At 42.7% G+C, this 23,152-nt stretch overlaps 1 protein-coding gene across 4 annotated transcripts in view; it reads right to left on the bottom strand.

Moving 5' to 3' along the window:
• Nucleotides 1–22,925, bottom strand: part of SLC12A5 (solute carrier family 12 member 5) — a 138,331-nt gene extending 115,406 nt beyond the window's left edge. For 2 of the 4 annotated variants that reach the window (XM_089673435.1, XM_089673436.1), the window contains exon 1: nt 22,677–22,925. In XM_089673435.1, the coding sequence (XP_089529561.1) occupies nt 22,677–22,728 (52 nt within the window). In that variant the 5' untranslated portion in view covers nt 22,729–22,925. The remainder of the gene's footprint in view (nt 1–22,676) is intronic. The other 2 variants (XM_089673437.1, XM_089673438.1) reach the window with 1 other exon arrangement.
• Nucleotides 22,926–23,152: the final 227 nt, after the last annotated feature.

Here is a 23,152-nt window from a genome sequence, read left to right as displayed (position 1 = left end):
AATTGGCCGTTTTTTTCCCAACATGACCGATTAAATAAATGTGTCAAAATCACGAAAAACGGCTGAAAAATTCACCCACTAACGATTCGAAAATCAGCCGATTATTCTTTGGGACGCATTTTTGGCCGATTTTTGACCCATCTATGGCCTGCCTAGCTCTAAACCTACTCTCAGCCACATTCTAAGCCTAATCTATCTAGCCCTGTAAAGAAAAATTCACTATACTTACCTATTCTGCAGTTGCTCCATTCCAGTCCCATGCTCAGCTGTCAGCAGTGGCTTCAGTGTGTAGGAGAGGCAACCGACAACGGAAGCCCCATAGTAAGTCTATTGGTGACGTCACTTTCCATGCATTTCCCAGCCGTTGTCGGCTTTCTCCTGCACACAGAGGGCACAGCTGGAGACCAGATGGAAGCGGCTGCAGAATACGTAATTACAGCGATTTTTTCTTTACAGGGCTAGATACTGTACATTAGGCTTAGAATGTGGCTGAGAGAAGGTTAGAGTTAGTTAGGTTTTGCCTTTCCTTCCACTTTATAGACTAGTTGGCTGCAATATAATACTTTTATTGTTTTTGGTTTAGATAGAATTTAAATGTGAAGTGATCAACCATATGCAAAAAAAAAAAATATATTGACACAGATACGGTTCACTTTTTGATTTTTAATGAATCAAGCCCATTGTGTCCCTTCATCATTCCAGAACAGGAGCCTATAATTATCACAGCCACCAGCATCATTAGGAAGCTTCTTCCTCCTCATCAGAAAACAATACCTTTAATTACAGCAACAAATGACCATAATCAGCAGGTGCAACATAATCTGCAGCACTTCACCATCATCAGTATCAACACTGTCATAAAAAAGTCAACCCAATGAGTATGTCTCTATCAATGAAATAAAGAACAAGCACATTCTGTCCTTTATTTACCGTATATCAGCCCTAATATTATTATCAAATAAATAGTCAAGGCATAGCAAATTAGCACAACCTCTTCTACTATCACTCGTCGGCGTCAATGCATCAAATCTTGTGCAATTTAGATAGAAATACAAAATAATGGGTGTTGCCCTATTTTTAATGAAAAGGGAAAGGTTATGCCCCATACACATGATAAGAAAATCGTGCGAAAAATTTTGCAGAACCACTGATCGAAGGATTTTCTCTTCGTTGATGAGCAGGATGTTTTAACCGATAACGATGTTGTGAACGAAAAAATCCAGTTGAACAACAGTGAAAAATTTTGTTGTTTCGCATACGAACGACTGATTTTCTATGCGGTGGTATGACGGTCGTACGAAAATAATCTATCAAGCACTATCACGCATGAGCAGAAACAGAAGATGACCCGGATGTTTATGTCCAAGGAATCTTCGTAAACACGAACGAAAAATCCAAATGTTAAAACTAGATTGGCCTAATGAGATAATGAAACCAGAATTCTGCAGATTATATTTTATGTATCACTATTTATGTATATAGGTCATGTAATAAACTACATTATACTCATTACTGGTAATTGTTGTGTATATCGCTTGTTCTGGCCGGAAGTGCGTGGCTACAAGGTCACACACACACTGCATCACTTCCACTTGTATGGCAGATGTCAACACTACGTATTGCCCAATAAACGATTTTTTTAGATTGGTTAACGTGGGCCACAATTTCGACCAACGAAAGAACGCCTCTCAGTCGTCGTATGACCAATCGGTTGATTTTTTAATCGTGTGTTCCCACCTTTAGACTGTGTAGTTAGTTAGGGTTGCGTATTGATACATCTCCCTTTGTTTAACTTAATCTACAGCGTGCAAGAACATACAATTAATTGGATTCAGCCAATCCGGCCCTAAAGTGAACGTGTATTATCCCAAACAGAAGCTCAGCAATGCAGGTACCACAAGGTCTGGTTTAACCTCCACCTAGGAATCACACAATGGAATCTTGAAGCCGCAGTGGACAACAGAGAAACTACATTGTGTGATGCAGAGAAGCTCCCGCATTGCACTGTGTGATGGACAAAATAAAGCTCAGCTCTGGGCTCCATGCGTCCTCCAAACCCGCCTCACCTCCAAATCAACCCCCTCCCCTCCTTGTGGCCATTAGTGGCTATATTTTTGGGGATTTTTTGGTTTTGCTATTTACCTTTCTCTAAAGGCCATTCACGTAGCACTTCCTCCTGGTGTCTTTTCCAAGCTGGGTGGTCCATACTGATTAAGAAAGCGGTGTTGGCATAATGACCTTAGAGCTATGTAAATGAAGGTTCCATTATGACTACCCCCCAGTAGATGGGGCCATGACACCCAACATTCACAATGGAGTCCTCACTCTTCTAGGTTGAGTGACATTGGGTATTATTTAACCTGGAAGACGGAAGGCTCTATTGTAAATGCTGGACATCATAGCCCCATCTACTGAGGGATTGTGGGTCATAATGTACCAAGTGTGATTAAACCCAGAAGACTAAGGACATCTTTTGACCAAGAAAAGGTACTGCAGGGGGTAGCTCTGAACTGATGGTAAGAATTGCGGCCAGAGCTGGCCACAACTTTAAACAAAATATGGGATCATTAGCTGAAACTTTCTGCCACATGTATATAAGAGAGTATCTGTGGTAAGTGGCCTCCTCTTAAGAGCAGCCGTCACCTCCAAGCTCCCCAGCTATCCAACTACATACCCTCAGCAGTGCCCTTTCCCTTCCCTTTCCCTTCCCCATAGAGGGGGCTACAAAGTGTTCTGTATCATGGGTTGCCCGCTACTGTCCAGGACTATGGTTAACATACATGTTTTGTCTTTTGGGATTGTCACGTGTGAGTTTTTGTACACCAGTACAAGTTGTGAACCTGCACAGTCTTTTATATATTTGTAAGTACCATACTTTATTATTTGGTTAGTCGCTACATGGATCTATGTTACCAAAAATGGAAGTCCTTTTTTTTTTTTTTTTAAATCTCTGCATGTACACTTTTCCTTCAATAGTAAAGACCGAATTTGTTTTAATGTAAAAAAATAAAATTTTGCTCAGACTTGGGCTTTGAGACCAAATGAGGCCTTAAACAAAATACAAACTTAGTTATCCCTTCAACTGTCATTAATAAGGATTGAAATAGGCACACATTTGCATTGTCTTTGCTGGCATAGCCCCAACAGACACCAACTGCCTAACAGTGCATTCTCTCATGTGAAGTGACAGGTAGGTGCACAGCTTTGACTAATTTCATTATTCAACTGATTTAATTTAACCTCTTCCCATCCGCCCATTCTATATAGATGGTGGACGGGAAGCTTTGCTGATACGGGCTAATGTACCTGTACGTCAGCCCGCATTGATGGCTCCTGCGTGCCTCAAAGAGCGCGCACTCTGGAGCCCAGCGATCGCTGTGTCGTCTGGATACAGCGGATCACATTACCACTGTGTCTGGGTGATCACATGGTGTTTTACCATGTGACCGCTGTGACCAATCACAACACTCAAATAGTAAACAATGGAAAGTGAAAGTAAGGATCGCTTCTCGCTGCTCTCAGTATGAGAGCAGAGATAAGTGATCCTTCAGTGTGTGAGTGTACAAGCAGCCTGTCAGGCTGCTTGTACACTCACAGACTGCTGTTCCAGCCACTCCAGTGTTCCTGATAAGTGCCCCTGTGTCCCTGATCATTGTCCCAGTATAAACACAATAAAACATGCAGCCAACCCCTGTCACCTGTCCCAGTGTGCACACTCATACACTATACCAATGTCCTGATCACCACCGTACAAGTGTCCTGATCACCACCATACGCCAAACCAGCGCCATGACCACTGCCATACTCCATTCAGCGTCCTGATCACTGCTCAACTCCATTCCAGCGTCCTGATCACTGCCCAACTCCATTCCAGCATCCTGATCACTGCCCAACTCCATTCCAGTGTCCTGATTAACTCCATTCCAGTGTCCTGATTACCGCCATACCCCATACCAGTGTTTTGATCACCACCATACCCCATACCAGTTTTCTGACCACCGCCACACCCCATACCAGTGTTCTGATCATTACCATACCCCATACCAGTGTCTTGATCACCACCATAACCCTTACCAGCATCCTGATTAGCCCCATACCCCATACCAGTGTCCTGATCACCACCATACCCCATACCAGTTTTCTGATCACCGCCACACCCCATACCAGTGTCTTGATCACCACCATACCCCATACCAGTGTTCTGATCACCGTCACACCCCATACCAGTGTTCTGATCATTACCATCCCCCATACCAGTGTCCTGATCACCACCATACCCCATACCAGTTTTCTGACCACCGCCACACCCCATACCAGTGTCTTGATCACCACCATACCCCATACCAGTGTTCTGATCATTACCATCTCCCATACCAGTGTCTTGATCACCACCATAACCCATACCAGCATCCTGATTAGCCCCATACCACATACCAGTGTCCTGGCTACTACCATACCAGCGTCCTGATCACCGCCATACCTCATGCTAACGTACTGATTAACGCCATACCCCATACCAGAGTCCTGATCACCATAGGCCCTACCAGCGTTCGGCATTTTAGGGTCTCAACTGACCAAATTTCAAATACATATCCCATAGTTTGTAGACTTTATAGCTTTCACACAGACTAAATAATATACACTTTTTAGGGTTATTTGTACCCCAAAAATGTAGCAGAATGCATTTTGGCCTGAATTTATGAAGAAAAAATATTTATTTGCAAAATTTTATAACAAAAACTAAGCTAAAAAAATGTTTTTTCAATTTTTGGTATTTTTTCATTTATATAGCAAACAATAAAAAGCCAGTGGCAATTAAATACCACCAAAAGAAAGCCCTATCTTTTTCTTTTTATAAAAAGAATATAAATTTCATATGAGTACAGTGTTGCATGACTTGAGTAATAATCAATCAAAGTGTGATAGTGCTGAATGCTGAAAATTGGCCTGGACTGGAAGGGGGTGAAAGTGTCCAGACTTGAAGTGGTTAAGAACATTAAGATCGTAGCTGGTCCCCTAAAACATCTAAGGGGCCCTAAGCTTCTTCCTAGATTGTGGATGACCCAGCTCTAAACCTGACATAGCCATTACAAAGAGTCCTAATTTCTAGTTTAGATTTTAGATTGTAAGCTCCAAGGATCAGGGCCCTCATATCCCTCTTGTACTGAACTGTATTGTTACTGTATTGTCTCACGTTATATTGTAAAGCGCCGCGCAAACTGTTGGCGCTATATAAATCCTGTATAATAATAATAATAGATTTTCTATTGCAAGAATGCAAAAAGAGAAGTAGAAACACTTCTGTAGGGATGGGAAAACTCAAAACTCAAAGTTGAAGGGAACAGAGCAGACACTATGGTACAGCAAGTTCTGCTGGATTCCCCAGAACATAAAATAAAAACAACATGTGACACAGCCACCAAACTCCTCTTACGACTACAGTAGTCATTGTGCATGAACCAATCTTTTCTTTTTCTTTTAAAGATAGGGGTGTATAATATATATATATATATATATATATATATACTGTATATTGATGTGAATATACAATATAAATGTAAAGCGTTGCGTAAATTGATGGCTCTATTTGGGTGCCTCAAATTAATAAATTTATATAGGTGAATGCTTCTAGCAGCTCTTTCATATAAAGGAACTTGAGATTTTGACTTCTGGTCCATTAATTGTATACAAAGTTTGTTTATGTTAATTGATAACTGTCATTTTTTCCCCATGATTTTATACTCCCTACTCTCCTTTAAAATTGAATCTTGGCCATAATACACTTCTAGACAATCCTTTAGAGTGCTATGCATGTTTCTAGCCATTATACTAACCAGTTTTACAAAGTGACCCAGTTGTATAAATACTCTCATCTGTCTCTTGTGACGCATATAGCCCTGTAGAGAGCCATCTTCTTTATGCTCTGTAGCTTGCTGTCAAATATTAGTATTACCAAAAGAATAAGGCAACATAGGGGATAAAAACAGCAACTGGAAGATCTCATATTAGGGCCATGAAACCAACATAACACTATTCTCAATTGCTATGTGTAACAAAATTCCATTATATAACTAATCATTATCAGTATGGTAACACAGCTCATAAAAATCCGCTCAATAAAAATTAGCATGATCTTCTTCCCCAAGGGCTACTCTTCCAATATCATCTCTATGCAAGCCTAAGCTTCTGTTTTCATTATGATTACAAAGCCCTCAGTGATGATCACTTGCTTGTAGTCCAAGAATATGCAGTCCCTTAACATTACTATAAGAGGAGGAATGAATCAGTGGGGCAAGATGAAATTGCCCCCATTTTTATGCTAATAAGGACCAATTATGGATCTGCAAGTAAACTTCCAGGCCAAGGACCTTTATAACCAAGAGGACATGTTCACTGAGGCAGAGCACAAATCAATGATGACGTATCAGGCACAAAAATCCATAGTAACCAATCAGATTGCAGAACAGACAATAATGATTTCTGACTTGTTTATTGGATCTCTTTACAATGCACATCACCATTTCTTGTTGCATCCTTACAATAAAGTAGGTGTAAACCTTAGTTGGATGACATTTAGTTTGGTATTTATCATAAACATAGGAATTTTTAAAATAAAATACAGTTTTCACATTTGAATACATCTCAGTGCTGCAGATCTTTTGTAGCCACCTTAAAAACACACCCTGTCTACATGTACTCCAGTGATGGCTCCATAGCACTTTTCAGGATGGATTTTCTGCTGGTGACAACAGTGAACCAAGCATGAGTAATGTGCATTGAATTGGCAGCATGTACTCTCCATTGGAAACCCCTATGCAGTAGCACCATTTGGAAACATGAACAAAGCATTGGCACCCTATAACATGAAACGCCTGAACAAGGACCTTTATTGCAGAAACAGCAGGTCACATTTAAATGAAAGCTGCAGATTTAACAGTATTGAAAATTAATTGAAGTGGCATTTGAGTTTTCTGACAATTTGAGAAAATTAAAGATCGAAATGAAAAGGTCATTGTGTAGCAGCTATATAAGCTATATCATTTTTTTTTTAGCAAACATAGAGATGAACTGTTCCAGAAAGGTGTGAAATTTGTGAAATATATGATAATTTGCTGTCCATAAGCATCTGAGGCAACTTTCTCAACTCCTAATAAGCCTTCAGGCTAAGTAAAGAAAATGGAAACCCAACAAAAATACCATAGAGGGCTTAATATGTTAAAGTGGAAGGAAAATCAAAACCTTACTAAGCCAAAACCTACTCCCACCCTCATTCTAAGCCTATTCTATCTACCCTGTGAAAGGCAAGATGCCTATACTTACCTGTTTGGAAGTCACTCCAGGCTGGTCACATGATCTCTCATGTGCTGGCTTCAGTGCAGAAGAGAGATCACTGACAACAGCTGAGCCTATGAGTTGACGTCACCTGTAGGCTTGCTATGGGGCATCCATCGTTGGCTGTACCTCCTCTACACTGAAGCTGGAGTTGGGACCCGATCATGTGACCAGACCGGATGGACTTCAGAATAGGTAAGTATCGGCATCTTTTACAGGGTAGAATGAGCTTAGAATGTGGGTGGGAGAAAGCTTGCAAGGTTTTAACTTGCCTTCCACTTTAACATATTAATCCCTATATGGTGGTATTTTTGTTTTACATTTACTTTACTGATGGCTTATTAGGAGTTTAGAAAGTTGCCTCAGATGCTTTTTGACAGCAAATTATCATATATTTCAAAAATTCCACACCATTCTTGAACAGTTCAACTGTACTTTTGCTGAAAAAGAAATTATATAACATATATAGCTGCTACTCAATGACCTTTTCATTTCAATCTTTAATTTTCTCAAATTGTCAGAAAATTCAAATGTCACTTCTTTGCAGTAGGGAACTCTGTCACCAGAAATCTTGTTTCTTGCATGTGTGATTAGATCACTGCTTTTCTCAGAAGTCTACAATAAGGTCCCATTTACATATGTGTAAATCAATACAGTGCAATAACATATGAACATTGTATTACATGTGCACTTGCACTATTTTTTACAATGCAGCACACCACAACTTATGGTATTGTGTTACCAAGCACCGTGGTGCGCTTCAATGCAGATGTGTCTGAGATGCATTATTTTTGTTAGTTGGGGTGCCATTCAAAAATAATGGCACTGCAGCACAACACATGCATTGTGTACTACCGTGCATTGCAGTGATGCACACATTCATGGAACCATAGGTGTGAAACTGGCCTAAAATACATGTTGCATTTCAGGCACTGCCCCCAGCACTAGCCCTTCCCTTGTTAATAGATACCTGGAGATTGAAAAATCACAATGGTTGTTTTCTCTGCTAGGAGAAAGTAAGGAGTCATGTCCCTGCTCTCACTCAAGATCAATGCTGCAGCTATTGGCTGCGAGTGCTGATAGCATGCTGGATTTCCAGCAAGATGTTCAACATCTTCTGTTGACCAGCTTCTGTTGAACAGACAGCTGTACACTTGGACCAAAAGTTGGCTGGTTCCAGCTGAACGGGCCAATTTTTTCGGCCCGTGTGTACCAGAATTTCAGTTGTCTTGCCTATCCTGCCATATTTGAAGACTGGAAGACTGCAGACTGCTGATTTCTCAGATAAAGAAATGAAGAGACTATACATAGTGACAGTGAATGAGTACTGCATTCTACTTTCTATATAAAGTTCTAGAAGTCATGAATCCTTTGAAAGTCCTTTTATACTGCAAATAATACATACACTACTTTGTAGGTCCATTATGCCCTATTATGCTTGAAATTAGAATATTGGGGTCCAGCCTTGAAATATCCAACAACATAGAATGATTCTTTGTCCAGCTTTTATGTTTCTGCTACCTAAATGCAGTGTTCAATTGCTACATGAGCATGGGGAAAATGCTAATAATAGACAACAGCACTAGTCATTGGGTATCTTATTACGCAGTAGATTGAAAAGTTGAAAATCTAAAACTACTGTTTAAATACCCATACGCATCCATTGTTGTCGTCTGGTGCTTATAATTTTAACAGGACTGGATAACAACCAGCCTGTGTATGGGATGAGAAAGAAATTATTCTACGAAGGGAGGGGGGAGCTCATACTAAGTCGCCAATTTGCAGCCTATAGTTTATCAGCAAAAGTTACAGTACCACTTTTAGTGGACAGGAACATGCTTATATAAAAAGGTATCAAGATTTTAAGAAAACCTTTTTTATGGTCAGGCCATTTCCAAATGTTTTATTGCTATTTCAAGTAAAACGATCAATGTGTTTCGGCTTAATGAACTGGTACCGGAAGTCTCTGTACATACTGTTTGATTAGATAGTTACTTGCATATCCATGGACGGTTTTATTGCTTGAGAATCCTGGGAGGTTCAAAACCCAAGAGCACTCTGTTATGCAAAAGTCAACTTCCAGCCTACCAAACCTAACTCTAGTACTTCAGCATTGGTCCCTTACTTGTCCCCATGTCACACTAGTAATCCCTGTCACCTGTGGCAACTCATTAAGGGATCAGTTACTTTGACCTTAAGTGTGTCTACCTCACTGGCTGAACTAGTGAATCGAAAAGCTGCCACTCAATTAATTGATTATACCTTGTTCTGCAACTGAAAAGGTTTCTGATATTTATCAACTTTATCATAATACTGATATATGCCTCTCGGGCAGCCAACTACAATTAGCTGTGCGGTAGTTCAGATGAAGATCATGTACAAAGAAGGAACAGACCTTCAAAAATGAGGAGACTTTAAAGGCACTGTGCTAAAACGTCACACATTTGTAAAATACATGTAATCTATTGAAATCCATTAAAAAGGTGGACCAGATATACCACCAAATTTTTACATCGTAACATACAATTGTAAAATATTAGGCATAAAAATCACATAGTTGGGCATCAACAATATCATGTCTCGCCAGCATATTCCAACGCATTGTTTTGCAGTTCACATCTACTTCATCAGGGACACCGCAGGACCACCACAGTAACTATGCAGTAGCTGTTAATTCAAGAGGAGATGGTATACTGGATGCCTATCGACCCTACCCCCATAATACGGGAGGGAGAGGAAAGCCAGATTCAATCACGATTGCTGTGCTGTTATCTTGACTGGTGGAATGCTCTTTTGGTGGGCTTGCCATCTTACCGGCTATTCTTGATCTGAGGATTGACTGTTTTTTACTCCCATTGTCAGACCATTTACTGACGGTTGTTGTTATTTCACTGGCTACTGTGATCTGGGGAATGACTGTACCCATATTTTGGCTGAAGACCAAAACATTTACAAATATGTGATGTTTTTGCACAGTGCCTTTAAAGTTCCCAAATTTTTGAAGGTTTGTTCCTTCTTTGTATAGTGTATGTTGCTTGGGATGTGGCACCGTGCGCATATTCCCTGATATGTGGCTCACTTTATTTGTAGATGAAGTTCATAAAAAAGGTTTGTTTAGCAGTGACAATGATTGATATTCTTATATGGAAACCACTACGTTAATCAATACAGTGTGACCTCCTGGGGCATCCATGGGGTCACTCCTGTCTGATAACTTACTCCCTAGCTCGGCCTGTTCAACCACCTCCAGAGATCAGATGTCATATGAGGACAACGATAGACTTTTGTATGTTGAACAAGACTTCCTTAATCCTGTAGATTGTTGGGACCCGCTTAACTGGACTGTTGCAAGAGTAGACAGGTGCCTTGTGTGTGTGAAGGTTGTTGTAAGGATAATTGTGCTAGCCTAGAGAGCAGGCCTTTTCCCTATCCCTGCCACCTATCACCCTTATTTCCCTTACCCACTGTTCCCATTCTCCCTTTGGCAGCCCAAAGATGATTTGATTTTCTTTTCTTCCACCCCAGGAAAAGAAAATTGCTTGATTCCCTCATCAACACAGTCAGCGTTGAAGGGGGAGTGCCTCCTGCAGTGCTATTTTGTTCTGCCGGGGTGGGGGGGCACAGGGAGCCCTCCCAGGTGGGCATTTTAAGATCCAGTTGTCCTTCATTAAAATGAAATTACCACAAACAGAGTACATTCTACAATAGCCCTCATAGCAACCATCAGCGTTACTGACTAATAATAAGATGTAAGAGGCAGGAAGGGGTGAAGTGAAGCTTAACACAGACATTGATGTATAACAGTATTAAACATATCTACAGAGACCTGTAGCTACCTAACATCCTTTCCCAGTAAAATAAAAATGCTTGATGGGTTTGCAATGATGTAGACTTAAACATCAACTGAATCACATTTAGTTTGGTAAAGCACTGTGTATCATTTTTTTAATTAAGTACATTTTTTCTCCTTTTTTTTCCCTTTTACATCTCAGTGTTGACGATCTATTGCAACCCTTTGCATCCAGTTCCTGACTACATGCACTTCAGCAATAGCTGAATGGCATTTCTTAACACAGAATTCCTGATAGTGGTAACAGTGGAACATGCCTACGTAATGGCATGGCCATTTGACATCTCCAACGGAAGCTAGTAAGACAGGGTGGCAATGCAGAAGAACAATTGCGAGATAAATGCAAAGTGCTGTCATCCCATAACAAGCAGTGCCCAAATAAAGACCTTCATGGGAGGCAACATTTTTATGAACGTTGCAACTTTGAAAATATCGTAAATTACTTTTGAAATTACATTAACTTATTAAAGTTTATGTGAGATTTTAGCAATAGGGTATAGTAGATGACCTTTAAAACATTTCAAATGCCATAAGATTCTACACTTTACAAAAATACGTACTGTTTAATGTATCAAATAATCAGTACTTCAAATGAACGCAGAATAAATAGATAGATAGATAGATAGACAGATAGATAGATAGATAGATAGATAGATAGATAGATAGATAGATGGGTTTTTTGTCATGTAGAACTTGCAAATATCAATACTAAAAATCTACCCAAAAATTGGATCTGCCTGGATGGACTTTACAGAACCTCATCTAAGAGAGTCTAATGTTCGTGTTAATGACAGATGCTCCTATTGATTTTATTACAACATGTGCCTTCGCACACATTTACTGTTGAAAGAGACAATGCATTTATGAGAACATCATATATCTGTGGAAGCATGGGCAACCAGTGCCATTAGATCAGTTACCTCCAAACTGCGGCCTGGGGTCCAAATGTGGCCATTTGCTAGTCTTTATCTGGCCCTTGGGGCACTACTCCTCCAACTGACCCCAATGATGGGACACCACAACTCTCGCTGACAGCATCAATGGGGCACTATTCCTCCCATTGATACTAATGAGGGGCACTATTCCTCCCTTTAAAACCAATTATGGGACATTGCTTGCTCCCACTGACTACAGTCCAGCTCACCCAATGCTTGAGGGACAGTAAACTGGCGCTGTGCTTAGAAAGTCTGGAGACCCCTGCATTAGATATTTGGTGTGTGTCTGGAGACATTGACTAGACATTGTCTCTGTGCTGACAATACCAGAGCAACTATTCCAAGCAGATAGCTCAAGAGCTCATTCACCCTACATACCAAGTTCAGATACTGTGCAAATGTGGCAAATGAAAACCCCATATTATAATTATATCGTTAAAGGTTCAGTTCACCCAAAATTAATATTTAATTGTTAATTAAGAGTTAAATCACCTGACAGTTTCTTAGCTATCTCAGTGCCTATATTGGTGAGATTTTGGTACTTAGAGGGTTAGTCCATGCTTACGAAAAAATGTGCCCATGCATGGGGATCAGTAAGTCCACAACACTGCTCAATTTCATACGTGTAGACCATGTGCGGCCTCTCCCTACCTTGTCTAAAAACCTCCAAAACTCTTGGTTAGGCTACCAACCCCCCCACCCAGTGCCAGATTAAACTGTGTGGAGATCCCTAGGCAGAAACATTGGGACTCCATCTCGCAGGTTTCTGGAGGGGTTTTTTTTTTTGTTTAATTCTTTTTTTTTCCATTTTTCAAAGAAATTACAGAAACACATACTTCAAAAAAGCGATACCAATGGAAAAACAGACCATCAGAGGCCCAAAATGTGAAATGCACAAGACAAAAATATACAGTGTACAGTTTATAAATGAGAATTTTTCCCTTTCAGAACAAAGTGATTCACATGGTCCATGGTCCTAGGGTGGAAACTGCCACTGCAGCGGACAGACGCTTGTTTCCAGTAGGTGGGTATACATGCCTTTGCTGCATTTTGCTGGAGGTTTCTTGAGTGCACACTCAAGAGGGATAACATTGAACTATGTAGTGTGCACATCGCCCGCTAGATGGAGATGACCATTACTACTCTACATTACACATAAGTAAGTTACACCAAAATTTCTTACAAACTGACAGCTTAAAGAAGGTGAACTTTTAAGAGATAAACTGTCATGTGAACCTGATGTCTATGGTTTATGTACTTGAAGTTGTTATTGGGTACATTACATTAATACACTATTTTCTCTATAGAAAATTTTAATTTCTGTGAGTTGATTCATTTTTGTAAACAATTTAAGAAAGCTTCATTGTAATTTTTCTTTCGATATCAAATCAATATTATTTTGATCCGTTGTCGCGGGGCCCTTATACGTCATGGGGCCCATAGGTTGATGCCTATTTGGTAAGCCGACACTGAACCACCCCCAGCCTTGCCTAGATGGCAGAACATGTGGGACATTTGGACGCGCATCCCCAAACTTGCAGGAATGAGCATTGGTCAAAAACTGCACACGCACAGTGTCCTCTCTCTCCGTCCATTGTACAATGCTGAACTCAGCCTTCCGCTCTGACAGGGAAGGTTGGGATGAGGAAGCACTGAGGTTTTAAAAGATCCAGAGTTCTTGTTCTTGCTGGGTTGAACAAGGGGGCTGAGGATGCCCGCCCAATGTTCAACACACCCTGCCATCTAGGCAGGAGGGGTATGGGGTGGGGGGGTCAGCTACCTAGAAGTTTTTAGACAGGGTTTGGAGAGGCTGTGCACAGCCTACAGATATGACATTGGAAAGAGGTTTCCACTGCAAAAGCTGAGAAATGTACTGGGGGCGCTGGAATGCATGGGTGATTTTATTGTGAAAGTGAACTAAACCTTTAGGTTTCCAGGTCTCTACACCTGCTGTGGCCATTATAAAGGGTTCCCACTCTCTGTGTTGGATCAATGACAACCCAGCAGGTTCCACCTATAGCTAAAATATCACTTTTAGAGGATTTGACCCTTAAAGATCATTTCCATTTTATACAGTGAAATCCTGCCGTAGCCAGGTGCTGACTTTATCATTATGTCTTTCTGGGACATTTACAGATAAGACTATGGTTAATACTTTCCCCCCTAGTGCCCTGCACTGGGACCACTACATCAATTCCTGTTAGCAGAGTGGATTGAGTTTTATCGACAGCATAAGATCTTGGGACCTGTAGTCCTATAGCCAATTCATCCTGTATTCCTGATTGCTGACTGAACTACAACTACCAGAAAGCTGGTGAATGAGGAAGATGCTGGGAAAGCAGATATATTCTACAGCAAGGGACTGGCTCGCTTTCTTGGCACAGGATTCATAGATGAACACAGTGGTCTGCCATTCTCCTATAGAGACAGGTTACTGACCTACTGCTGTGGGACTCTGCCTACCAGTTCAGAACAGCGGTGAAACCGATTGCCACACTGGGATCATACCAGCGTCTCTACATCAGGGCTGTCATTGTCCAGTTTTCAGACATCTCTGCCCTCTGCGCTGACAGGCCATCAGGAGGTAACCCCATACATCCCTACAAGCCAAGAGCCTGGTCAAGAACTCTCTTCCGAGGAGGCCGTGCTGTCCATAGGATTGGTGAGCTGACAGATGCCCAACCACTTTATGTAATCACTCTAGAGACATTGCATGCAGACACCTTTACACCACAGTACCAGGAGATCTTCGCTTTTGAGCAGCACCACAGTCTATCTTTTTAATTTCAATGAATTACCTGTATTCACTAATGTTTATGGACCCCACCATTGCTAGCAGAATACAATAGATACCACTATATCAGGAACTGAGGACAAGCATCATCAAGCAGCCCCTGCGGGGGTAGTGCTACACTACTTTAAACATAAACCCATTTATCCAGTGGCGCCAAAATTAAACCTATACGGACACTGCAGGTAAAATCTACCATCGTGGTTTGGTCTTTTCAAGAGAGCTGTTTTTTCAGAACAGGCAGATAATAAACCATGACAGTATAAACAAGAGAGTAATGACAGCCCCACTATTCCAAGGCAAATGTCAAGAAGGGTGGAGACAATTTGTGATCCTAATCCAGGGTACATATCTCCACCTGAATATGAAAGTCCCATTCATATAAGCTGAACCAAGCACAAAACCAGAAACACAGAATCCGACTAAGGCAGATGCTTATTTATCTTTACAACAAGGGGAAGAATTTTCCTGCCCCCGTTTTAGCATGGCTGAATCAGCCGCTCTGTAATAAAATTAAAATAATTAGAGGTGGCAATACAAATTCTAGTGGAAACACAAAAGAAATATCATTCCCTTCTAAATGCAGAAGACAAGTCTTTCCTTCCCTGATTAAACCAATGATTCTATGCCCTGTGTGTGTTAGATTATTTAAAGGACATGTAGGCTATAGTAAAACGTTTTTATAAAGACATGTAAAAGAAATCAGTTTTGTGTAATTAATTTTAACAATGCATAACATGTTTTAAAAATGTTGCTTCTATGTATAGTTTGTAATTATATATGTAAAGGAGGTAGCATTTTGTCATTACAGACCCAGACTCTGCTTTCAGTACTTTATGGCTCCTTTTGACACTACAGGTCTATGAGACTATTAAAAACAATGCACTCCCTGTGTGGCTGCTATCCAGTTCAGTCATTTGCAAGGGAAAAAAAAGAAACAACCCTTCCCTAACACCCTAAATTCACTTAGCAGAACCATCTCCCATCCCCTCCCTGCCCCTTAGTGTTTCCCAATCTTCTCCGACAATCAGTAAGAAGTCCAAACCCAAAAATGTAAAACACTGCTCAAAAAAATTAAAGGAACACTTTGAAAACACATCAGATCTCAATGGGGAAAAATATTATGCTGGATGTCTATACTGATATGGACTGGGTAATGTGTTAGGAACATAAGGATGCCCCATTGTTTGATGGAAATGAAAATTATCAGCCTACAGAGGACTGAATTCACAGACACCCCAAAATCAAGGTGAAAAAATGATGCAGCAGGCTAGTCCATTTTGCTGAAATTTCATTGCAGCAACTCACAATGGTAGTCAGTAGTTTGTATGGCCCCAACGTGCTTGTATGTATGCCTGACAACGTCGGGGCATGCTCCTAATGAGACGACAGATGGTGTCCTGGGGTATTTCCCCCCAGATCTGGACCAGGGCATCACTGTGCAACCTGGCGGCGTCGGATGGACCGAAACATGATATCCCAGAAGTGTTCTATTGGATTTAAGTCAGGCGAGTGTGGGGGCCATTCAATGGTATCAATTTCTTCATCCTCCAGGAACTGCCTGCATACTCTCGCCACATGAGGTCGGGCATTGTCATGCACCAGGAGGGACCCAGGATCCACTGCACCAGCGTAGGGTCTGACAATGGGTCCAAGGATTTCATCCCAATACCTAATGGCAGTCAGGGTGCCATTGTCTAGCCTGTAGAGGTCTGTGCATCCCTCCATGGATATGCCTCTCCAGACCATAACTGACCAACCACCAAAACGGTCATGCTGAATGATGTTACAGGCAGCATAACGGTCTCCATGGCTTCTCCAGACCCTTTCACGTCTGTCACATGTGCTCAGGGTGAACCTGCTCTCATCTGTGAAAAGCACAGGGCACCAGTGGCAGACCTGCCAATTTTGGTGTTCAAAGGCAAATGCCAATCGAGCTCTATGGTGACGGGCAGTGAGCACAGGACCCACTATAGGACGTTGAGCCCTCAGGCCACCCTCATGAAGTCTGTTTCTGATTGTTTGGTCAGAGACATTCACACCAATGGCCTGCTGGAGGTCATTTTGTAGGGCTCTGGCAGCGCTCATCCTGTTCCTCCTTGCACAAAGGAGCAGATACTGGTCCTGCTAATGGGTTAAGGACCTTCTACGGCCCTGTCCAGCTCTCCTAGAGTAACTGCCTGTCTACTGGAATCTCCTCCATGCTCTTGAGACTGTGCTGGGAGACATAGCAAATATTCTGGCAATGGCACTTATTGATGTGCCATCCCGGAGGAGTTGGACTGCCTGTGCAACCTCTGTAGGGTCCAGGTATCGCCTCATGCTACCAGTAGTGACACTGACCCTGGCCAAAAGCAAAACTAGTAAAAAACAGTCAAAAAGGTGAGTAGGGAAAAAATGTCAGTGGCCTCCACGTGTAAAACCATTCCTGTTTTGGGGGTTGTCTCATTGTTTCCCATCTAGTGCACCTGTTGTTAATTTCATTAACAACAAAGCAGCTGAAACTGATTAACAACCCCCTCTGCTACTTAACTGACCAGATCAATATCCCAGGAGTTTAATTGACTTGATGCTATACTCTAATTAAAAAGGGTTCCTTTAATTTTTTTGAGCAGCGTATATTACATTTTATCAATCATTAGGTGTGGTGGCTGCATTAGTTTTCTTTTTTTTAGGCTTTCCCCCTCTGTTTTCACCTGGTGATCTAGCCAGTATCAAACCTCCTGTATTAGAGTTCCCCCACTCTGGATGAAGGAGCACGGGGGGCACAGCAGACAGCTGTATTGCCAATCTGGAGGGAGGAGAGTGTCAGATGTACTAGAAAATTTTGATCCCCTAACTAATGGTAGCCAAACTCTAGCTCACACGGCAGTTGCCCAAGCAGTTACAGCAACATTTTTTTCTTTTGGGGTAAAGGTTTTAGTTGAAAATCGAGCTCCTGGTCTTCCCCCCACCCCGTGCCCCCCCATCTTCTCCATCACTACTAACAACGCCACCATCTCTCCCACCCCACACGCCAAAGTCCTGGGTGTCACCATGGACTCCCACCTCTCCTTCCTACCCCACATCCAACTGCTATCTAGATCTTGCAGGCTCCAACTCTGCAACATCTCCAAGATACGCACATTCCTCACCCCAGACACCACCAAACAACTCGTACACTCCCTCATCATCTCACGCCTGGACTACTACTTCTCACTGGCCTACCCAAACGAGCGCTATCCCCACTCCAGTCGATCCTAAACTCAGCGGCCAGACTCATCCACCTCACCAACCGTTCCACATCTGTCTCCCCCCTCTGCCAATCCTTTCATTGGCTCCCGATTGGTCAACGCATCAAATTCAAACTGCTAACCCTGACCTACAAAGTCATTCACAATGCCGCCCCAAACTACCTAACTGACCTGATACCCAAATACTACGCTACCCGTGCCCTCCGCTCCTCACAGGACCTCCTACTCTCTAGCTCCCTGGTCTCCTCCTCCCATGCCCGATTGCAGGACTTCTCCAGGACTTCCCCCATCCTCTGGAACTCCCTACCCCAATCCATCAGACTGTCACCTACGCTCCTCACCTTCAAGCGCACCCTGAAAACCCTCCTCTTCAGGGAAGCCTACCCCAACCTCACCTAACACCCGACCTCACCTAACAACTAACCTCCTCCACTCCTCCCGCCACTCCATCTCCCACAGCCATCTCCTCCTGTGCCACCTTCCCCTCCCTCCTAGATTGTAAGCTCGAAAGAGCAGGGCCCTCGAACCCCTCGTGTATTGTATTGTTACTGTCTTGTCTCATGTTCTGTCCCCCTTACTATTGTACAGCGCTGAGCTATATAAGCGCTATATAAGTACTGTATAATACTGTATAATAATAATAAATAAAAGCTGATCATTGTAAGCACCCGTGTCAGTGGTAAATGGTTCGTCTCAACACTCTAACTGCTACATTTGTAGGAGAGTTTTTTTCTGTTGAAAAACAACAGACTTACCAGCCAGATCACCAGATGAAAATAAAGGAAAAAAAGCCTAAGAAAAAAACTAAGGCAGCCATCACATCTAAGTAGCTGCAATACAATATTTTGGGTTTATTGCTGCTTGAAGTACAGGAGCATCCCATGCAGGTTTTTTAGATGTTAAAGAGCAGGCAGCCTGGTTATAGATTTTTAGCGGCCAGGATGTGAGACGGCCAGGGGCAGACTGATCATTTGGAAACTCGGGCACTGCCCGAGGGCCATGGGTCAGTAGGGGGCCCCATGAGATGCCCCTGGTACCTTTATCATAGGTTTTTTTGAGTTTGGGCAAGGACACAGGGGCCCCATGATCCCCTATTGCTCGGGGGCCCCATGAGTTGTCAGTCCGCCCCTGGAGACGGCGCCACGATGGAGGAAAGCTAACACCTGAAGGGGGGCTGAAATGTTTAAGCTTAGTGTATTTAAGCATCTGGACTTTTTTTTAAGCTAAATATTGAGCTTGTCATTGAAGTCCTCAGGATGGCTACTCTACAAATCTCTATATTTAACACACTAAAAAAATATAAAAGAGAAGTCGTTTAAAATGGCAAAAGTGATATTAAAAGATAATCAAATAATGGTTCAAAATATGCTCTTGCTGAACACTGCTTTCCCTTTAAATCAAGGAACCTGGGCATACTTGAATACTAGGTGCCAATCAGTATAGCCCACTAAAAAATTCCAATGTCCCCGGGGAGCTTAAGCTGCCTGCAGTGTGCCACTTACATCCCATAATTCAGTGCAGGAGCACATATCAATAGTTGTTGAGTTACAATCCACATACTGAGTGGCCCATGTACTCTGGCGGGTCCTAGGGTGACCTGCGAAAATGGATTTTGTAGACATTTCTTCCAATTGTACAGGATTTAGCAGTGATAGTTTTCTTGTAATAACATACGACCAAGGGCAATGACTATGTGCAAAGGGTATTAAAGCATAGCAACAAATCTTTTGGGGTTTTTTTAATATGAGAAATTCAACATTTTCTAGGGTTCTATCAGTTCCTGTACTTGAGCCCGGGTTCACACTGCTGCGGTGCGGAATTTGCAGCGTTTTCTATGCGAATTCAAAATCGCACCCCATTCATGCGAACCGATGTAGGGGTGTATGTTAAGTTAACAATGCTCCGAAATCGGTCTGCAAAACGCTGTGCGATGTGCAGAATCGGATCGCATAGGTGCAGGGGCGGACTGACAACTCATGGGGCCCCCGGGCAATAGGGGATCATGGAGCCCCTGTGTCCTTGCCCAAACTCAAAAAAGCCTATGAAAAAGGTACCAGGGGCATCTCATGGGGCCCCCTACTGACCCCGGGCCCTTGGGCAGTGCCTGAGTTTCCAAATGGTCAGTCCGCCCCTGCATAGGTGTGAATACCCATGCGATCCGATTCTAGTGTGGACCCAAAAAAGGGTCCTGCACCTTTTTGGTGCAGGTGCGGTGCGATTTGAGCCATACAAAATGTATGGCTCCGATCGCACCACACACAAATCGCATGTGATTTGCACAGGAATGCGATGCGGTTCCTGTACGGATCACATACGATGTACTGCACCGCATTAGTGTGAACCTAGCCTGACACAGTTAGCTCTTTTTTTAAAAATACTAATAGTGGTTCTCCCTCTTCCAGATATCTATAGGAGTCATAGAAATTTCTCATGCAGCACTACCTGCTGGTGAAATCTAGTATTGCAGATCATAAATTTAAACATGAAGCTCTATCGGCACATCTATGTTTTTCAAAGACAGACTTTGGAGTAAATTGTAATCCCCAGTTGTCCTTATAAAGAAGGTGTTCTGGGGGGGAAGGGGGGTTGAGGCTCTTTTACATGGTCCATTTATTAATACTATTGATTATGACAAATCACAGTATTTGTATCATATTACACTGCCAGTAACTTATTTCATGGGTCAGAGGGACTGATCATATCTCTAGCAATCATGCAAAGGTACTGCTATTATCAACTATCATGCATCGTCATTCAGCGATTAATACTAATGATCTTCCAGTGAGGGAAGATCCTACGTATACAGAGGGGTCCAATTCACTGACCATTTTTTTTTTAAATAGACAATTCACAAAGCTTTAACACAAGGATAAAGATCTTTATTTTTAGCAATGTGACTATAATTTTAAATCTCATGGAGTTAAAAATTGCTGCCACATTTTTTGAAAAAAAAAAAAAATAATAATAATCTTTATCCTGGTATGCGTGCTTTGCGAATTACGCTCATTGTCTTTAAACTGGCCATCACCACCTCCTTCGGCAAACAGTTCCACAAATGTAAAAAAAAATTTGGATTTACTCCCTCTCCATTCATAATAAAATATTCATATATTAATAAGACCGGGCAAAGTGCATATAAATGCGTGACAACTCAAGCCAATGAAAAATTTCTACAGTTGGGACGGTTAATGGATGAATTCTGATTGGTTGAATTAAAAAAAAGCTTTAATATGTATCAAACAAATGCAACAGTTTCCCAATGAGGTTGAGTCCGGCAAAAGATCTAAAAGTGGGAATCAAAGGATTTCATTCTGATATTTTTGTTCATAGCAACATCATTCAGGGGATTGCGATACAAAATCCTAACGATATCCTTTTTCAGGATAATAGCGGTTAGCGCGATACAGAAAATTCCCAGATGGGGGGGAGGGGGGGGGACAGATGATCGGAACGCTGACCGGGATCTGGGAAAACTTGCAGCAGCGATTATCTAATTATACGAGTATGAAAATGGCTGAACTTGTGATGCAGTGAAAATGACAAGGAATGCAGTGATTTTTTTCGGAGGAGCAGCGGAGATAAACCCAGCATACAAACAAGGGGGAAGACTAGGAGGCACTGGTGGCTTGGGAAGGAGGAATGAGACTGCGGTGCTGATTAGAGAATACATGAGACATGATGCACCACTGGTGCTGTGAACATAATCGAGCTGGTGCTATGCTGATGGGATGTCACGGTAGGATAAAGGGGGGGGATGTGAAAAGTAAACAGACATCATGTCACAACCAACGAGCAAGCCTGGGAGACAGGTCATGGGGGACCAGGGGGAGGATGGGGGGGGTGTCAGGGTGACAAGTGTCGGTAATGGGAGAGGGCTGCTCAACAACAGGCAGTGCAATGCAGAGGCAAGAATTAGTTGAGATGACGTTAAGTCCAGTATAGAATTGAGATCTGATGGAGCAATATGGGTCAGTACTAAGCAGCTGTTGCAATATAACGGTCAGTCCCTTACAGGTGGCAAGAATACGCATAGCAATGGTCAGACAACACGTACACATATCTACGGCATAGGGGGGTCCTGCGTGACACACTGGGGTCAGCGGTCAAGTGACGGCATCTGCAGATCCTTTCTCAGCATGAGTTTTCTATGCATTAAAGTCAAAGGTGCAAGATGGACCCTAGAGCTTGACAGCTACCGGAGGAAGGGGGTGGGGGGGGAGTCATAAGAAGATCCAGGGGTCAGAGGTCCACAATGCAGTGCTGTAGGGATGAAGTGCAACAGTGTGCGATGCTTGGGGGGGGTGGGGGGTTACATAGAAGGTACCCAAGCACCTGGCTGATGGGTTTGCTATTTTTAAAGGATGCATCAGTGCATCCAAGAAGCGTTTGGCCCCTGGCTGTTCGGTGAAGCCTATCATAAGGGGGGGCCCCCCTAGTCTGGTCACTACCGCCCCCCACTTCAGAAGCAGCACTGCGGAGAATTAGCTCCCCCCTCTCTCTCCCCCACCTCCCTGCTGTCAGATTCCTCCACTTACCTTGGCTGGTACCCCCCTCTCCCTCCTCGCACTCCGTCAGGTTATTCAGCATCCTCTGCTCCCTCTCCCAAAACCTCTCTCGGGCTCCTTTTATTTTTTATTTTCTTTCCTCTCCTTCCTTCCTTCCTTCCCAGGGACCGATGCCTAATGCTGCAGCGATGCTCAGTGTGCGAGAGCGGCAGAGAGAGAGAAGAGGAGGAGGTGGAGGCTGCAGTGCAGAGATCTTTCAGCGCGCACACTCGCAGCCCCATGCACAGAGAGAGAGAGGGAGGGAGAAAAGGAGAGCGAGGGAGGAGGGGGCACACAGACAGAAAGATGGGGGAGAAATAAAGACAGCGAAAGGGGAGAAAGAGGGCGCCACGAAATAAAAAGCTGGAGAGAACATGATCAGGATGGAGAGAGGGAGAAGGAAGGAGGAAAAAAGGGAGACACTAGCCTACGACGTGTGGGAATTCCCTGGATCCCTGTCTGCATGA

Source organism: Staurois parvus, unplaced genomic scaffold (genome assembly GCF_062004578.1).
Source record: "Staurois parvus isolate SC_StPar_1 unplaced genomic scaffold, SC_StPar_1.0 ptg000137l, whole genome shotgun sequence".
In the NCBI taxonomy this organism is placed as follows: domain Eukaryota; kingdom Metazoa; phylum Chordata; class Amphibia; order Anura; family Ranidae; genus Staurois; species Staurois parvus.
Note: the sequence above shows the minus strand (reverse complement) of the source record. Positions and strands in the feature narration are given on the sequence as shown.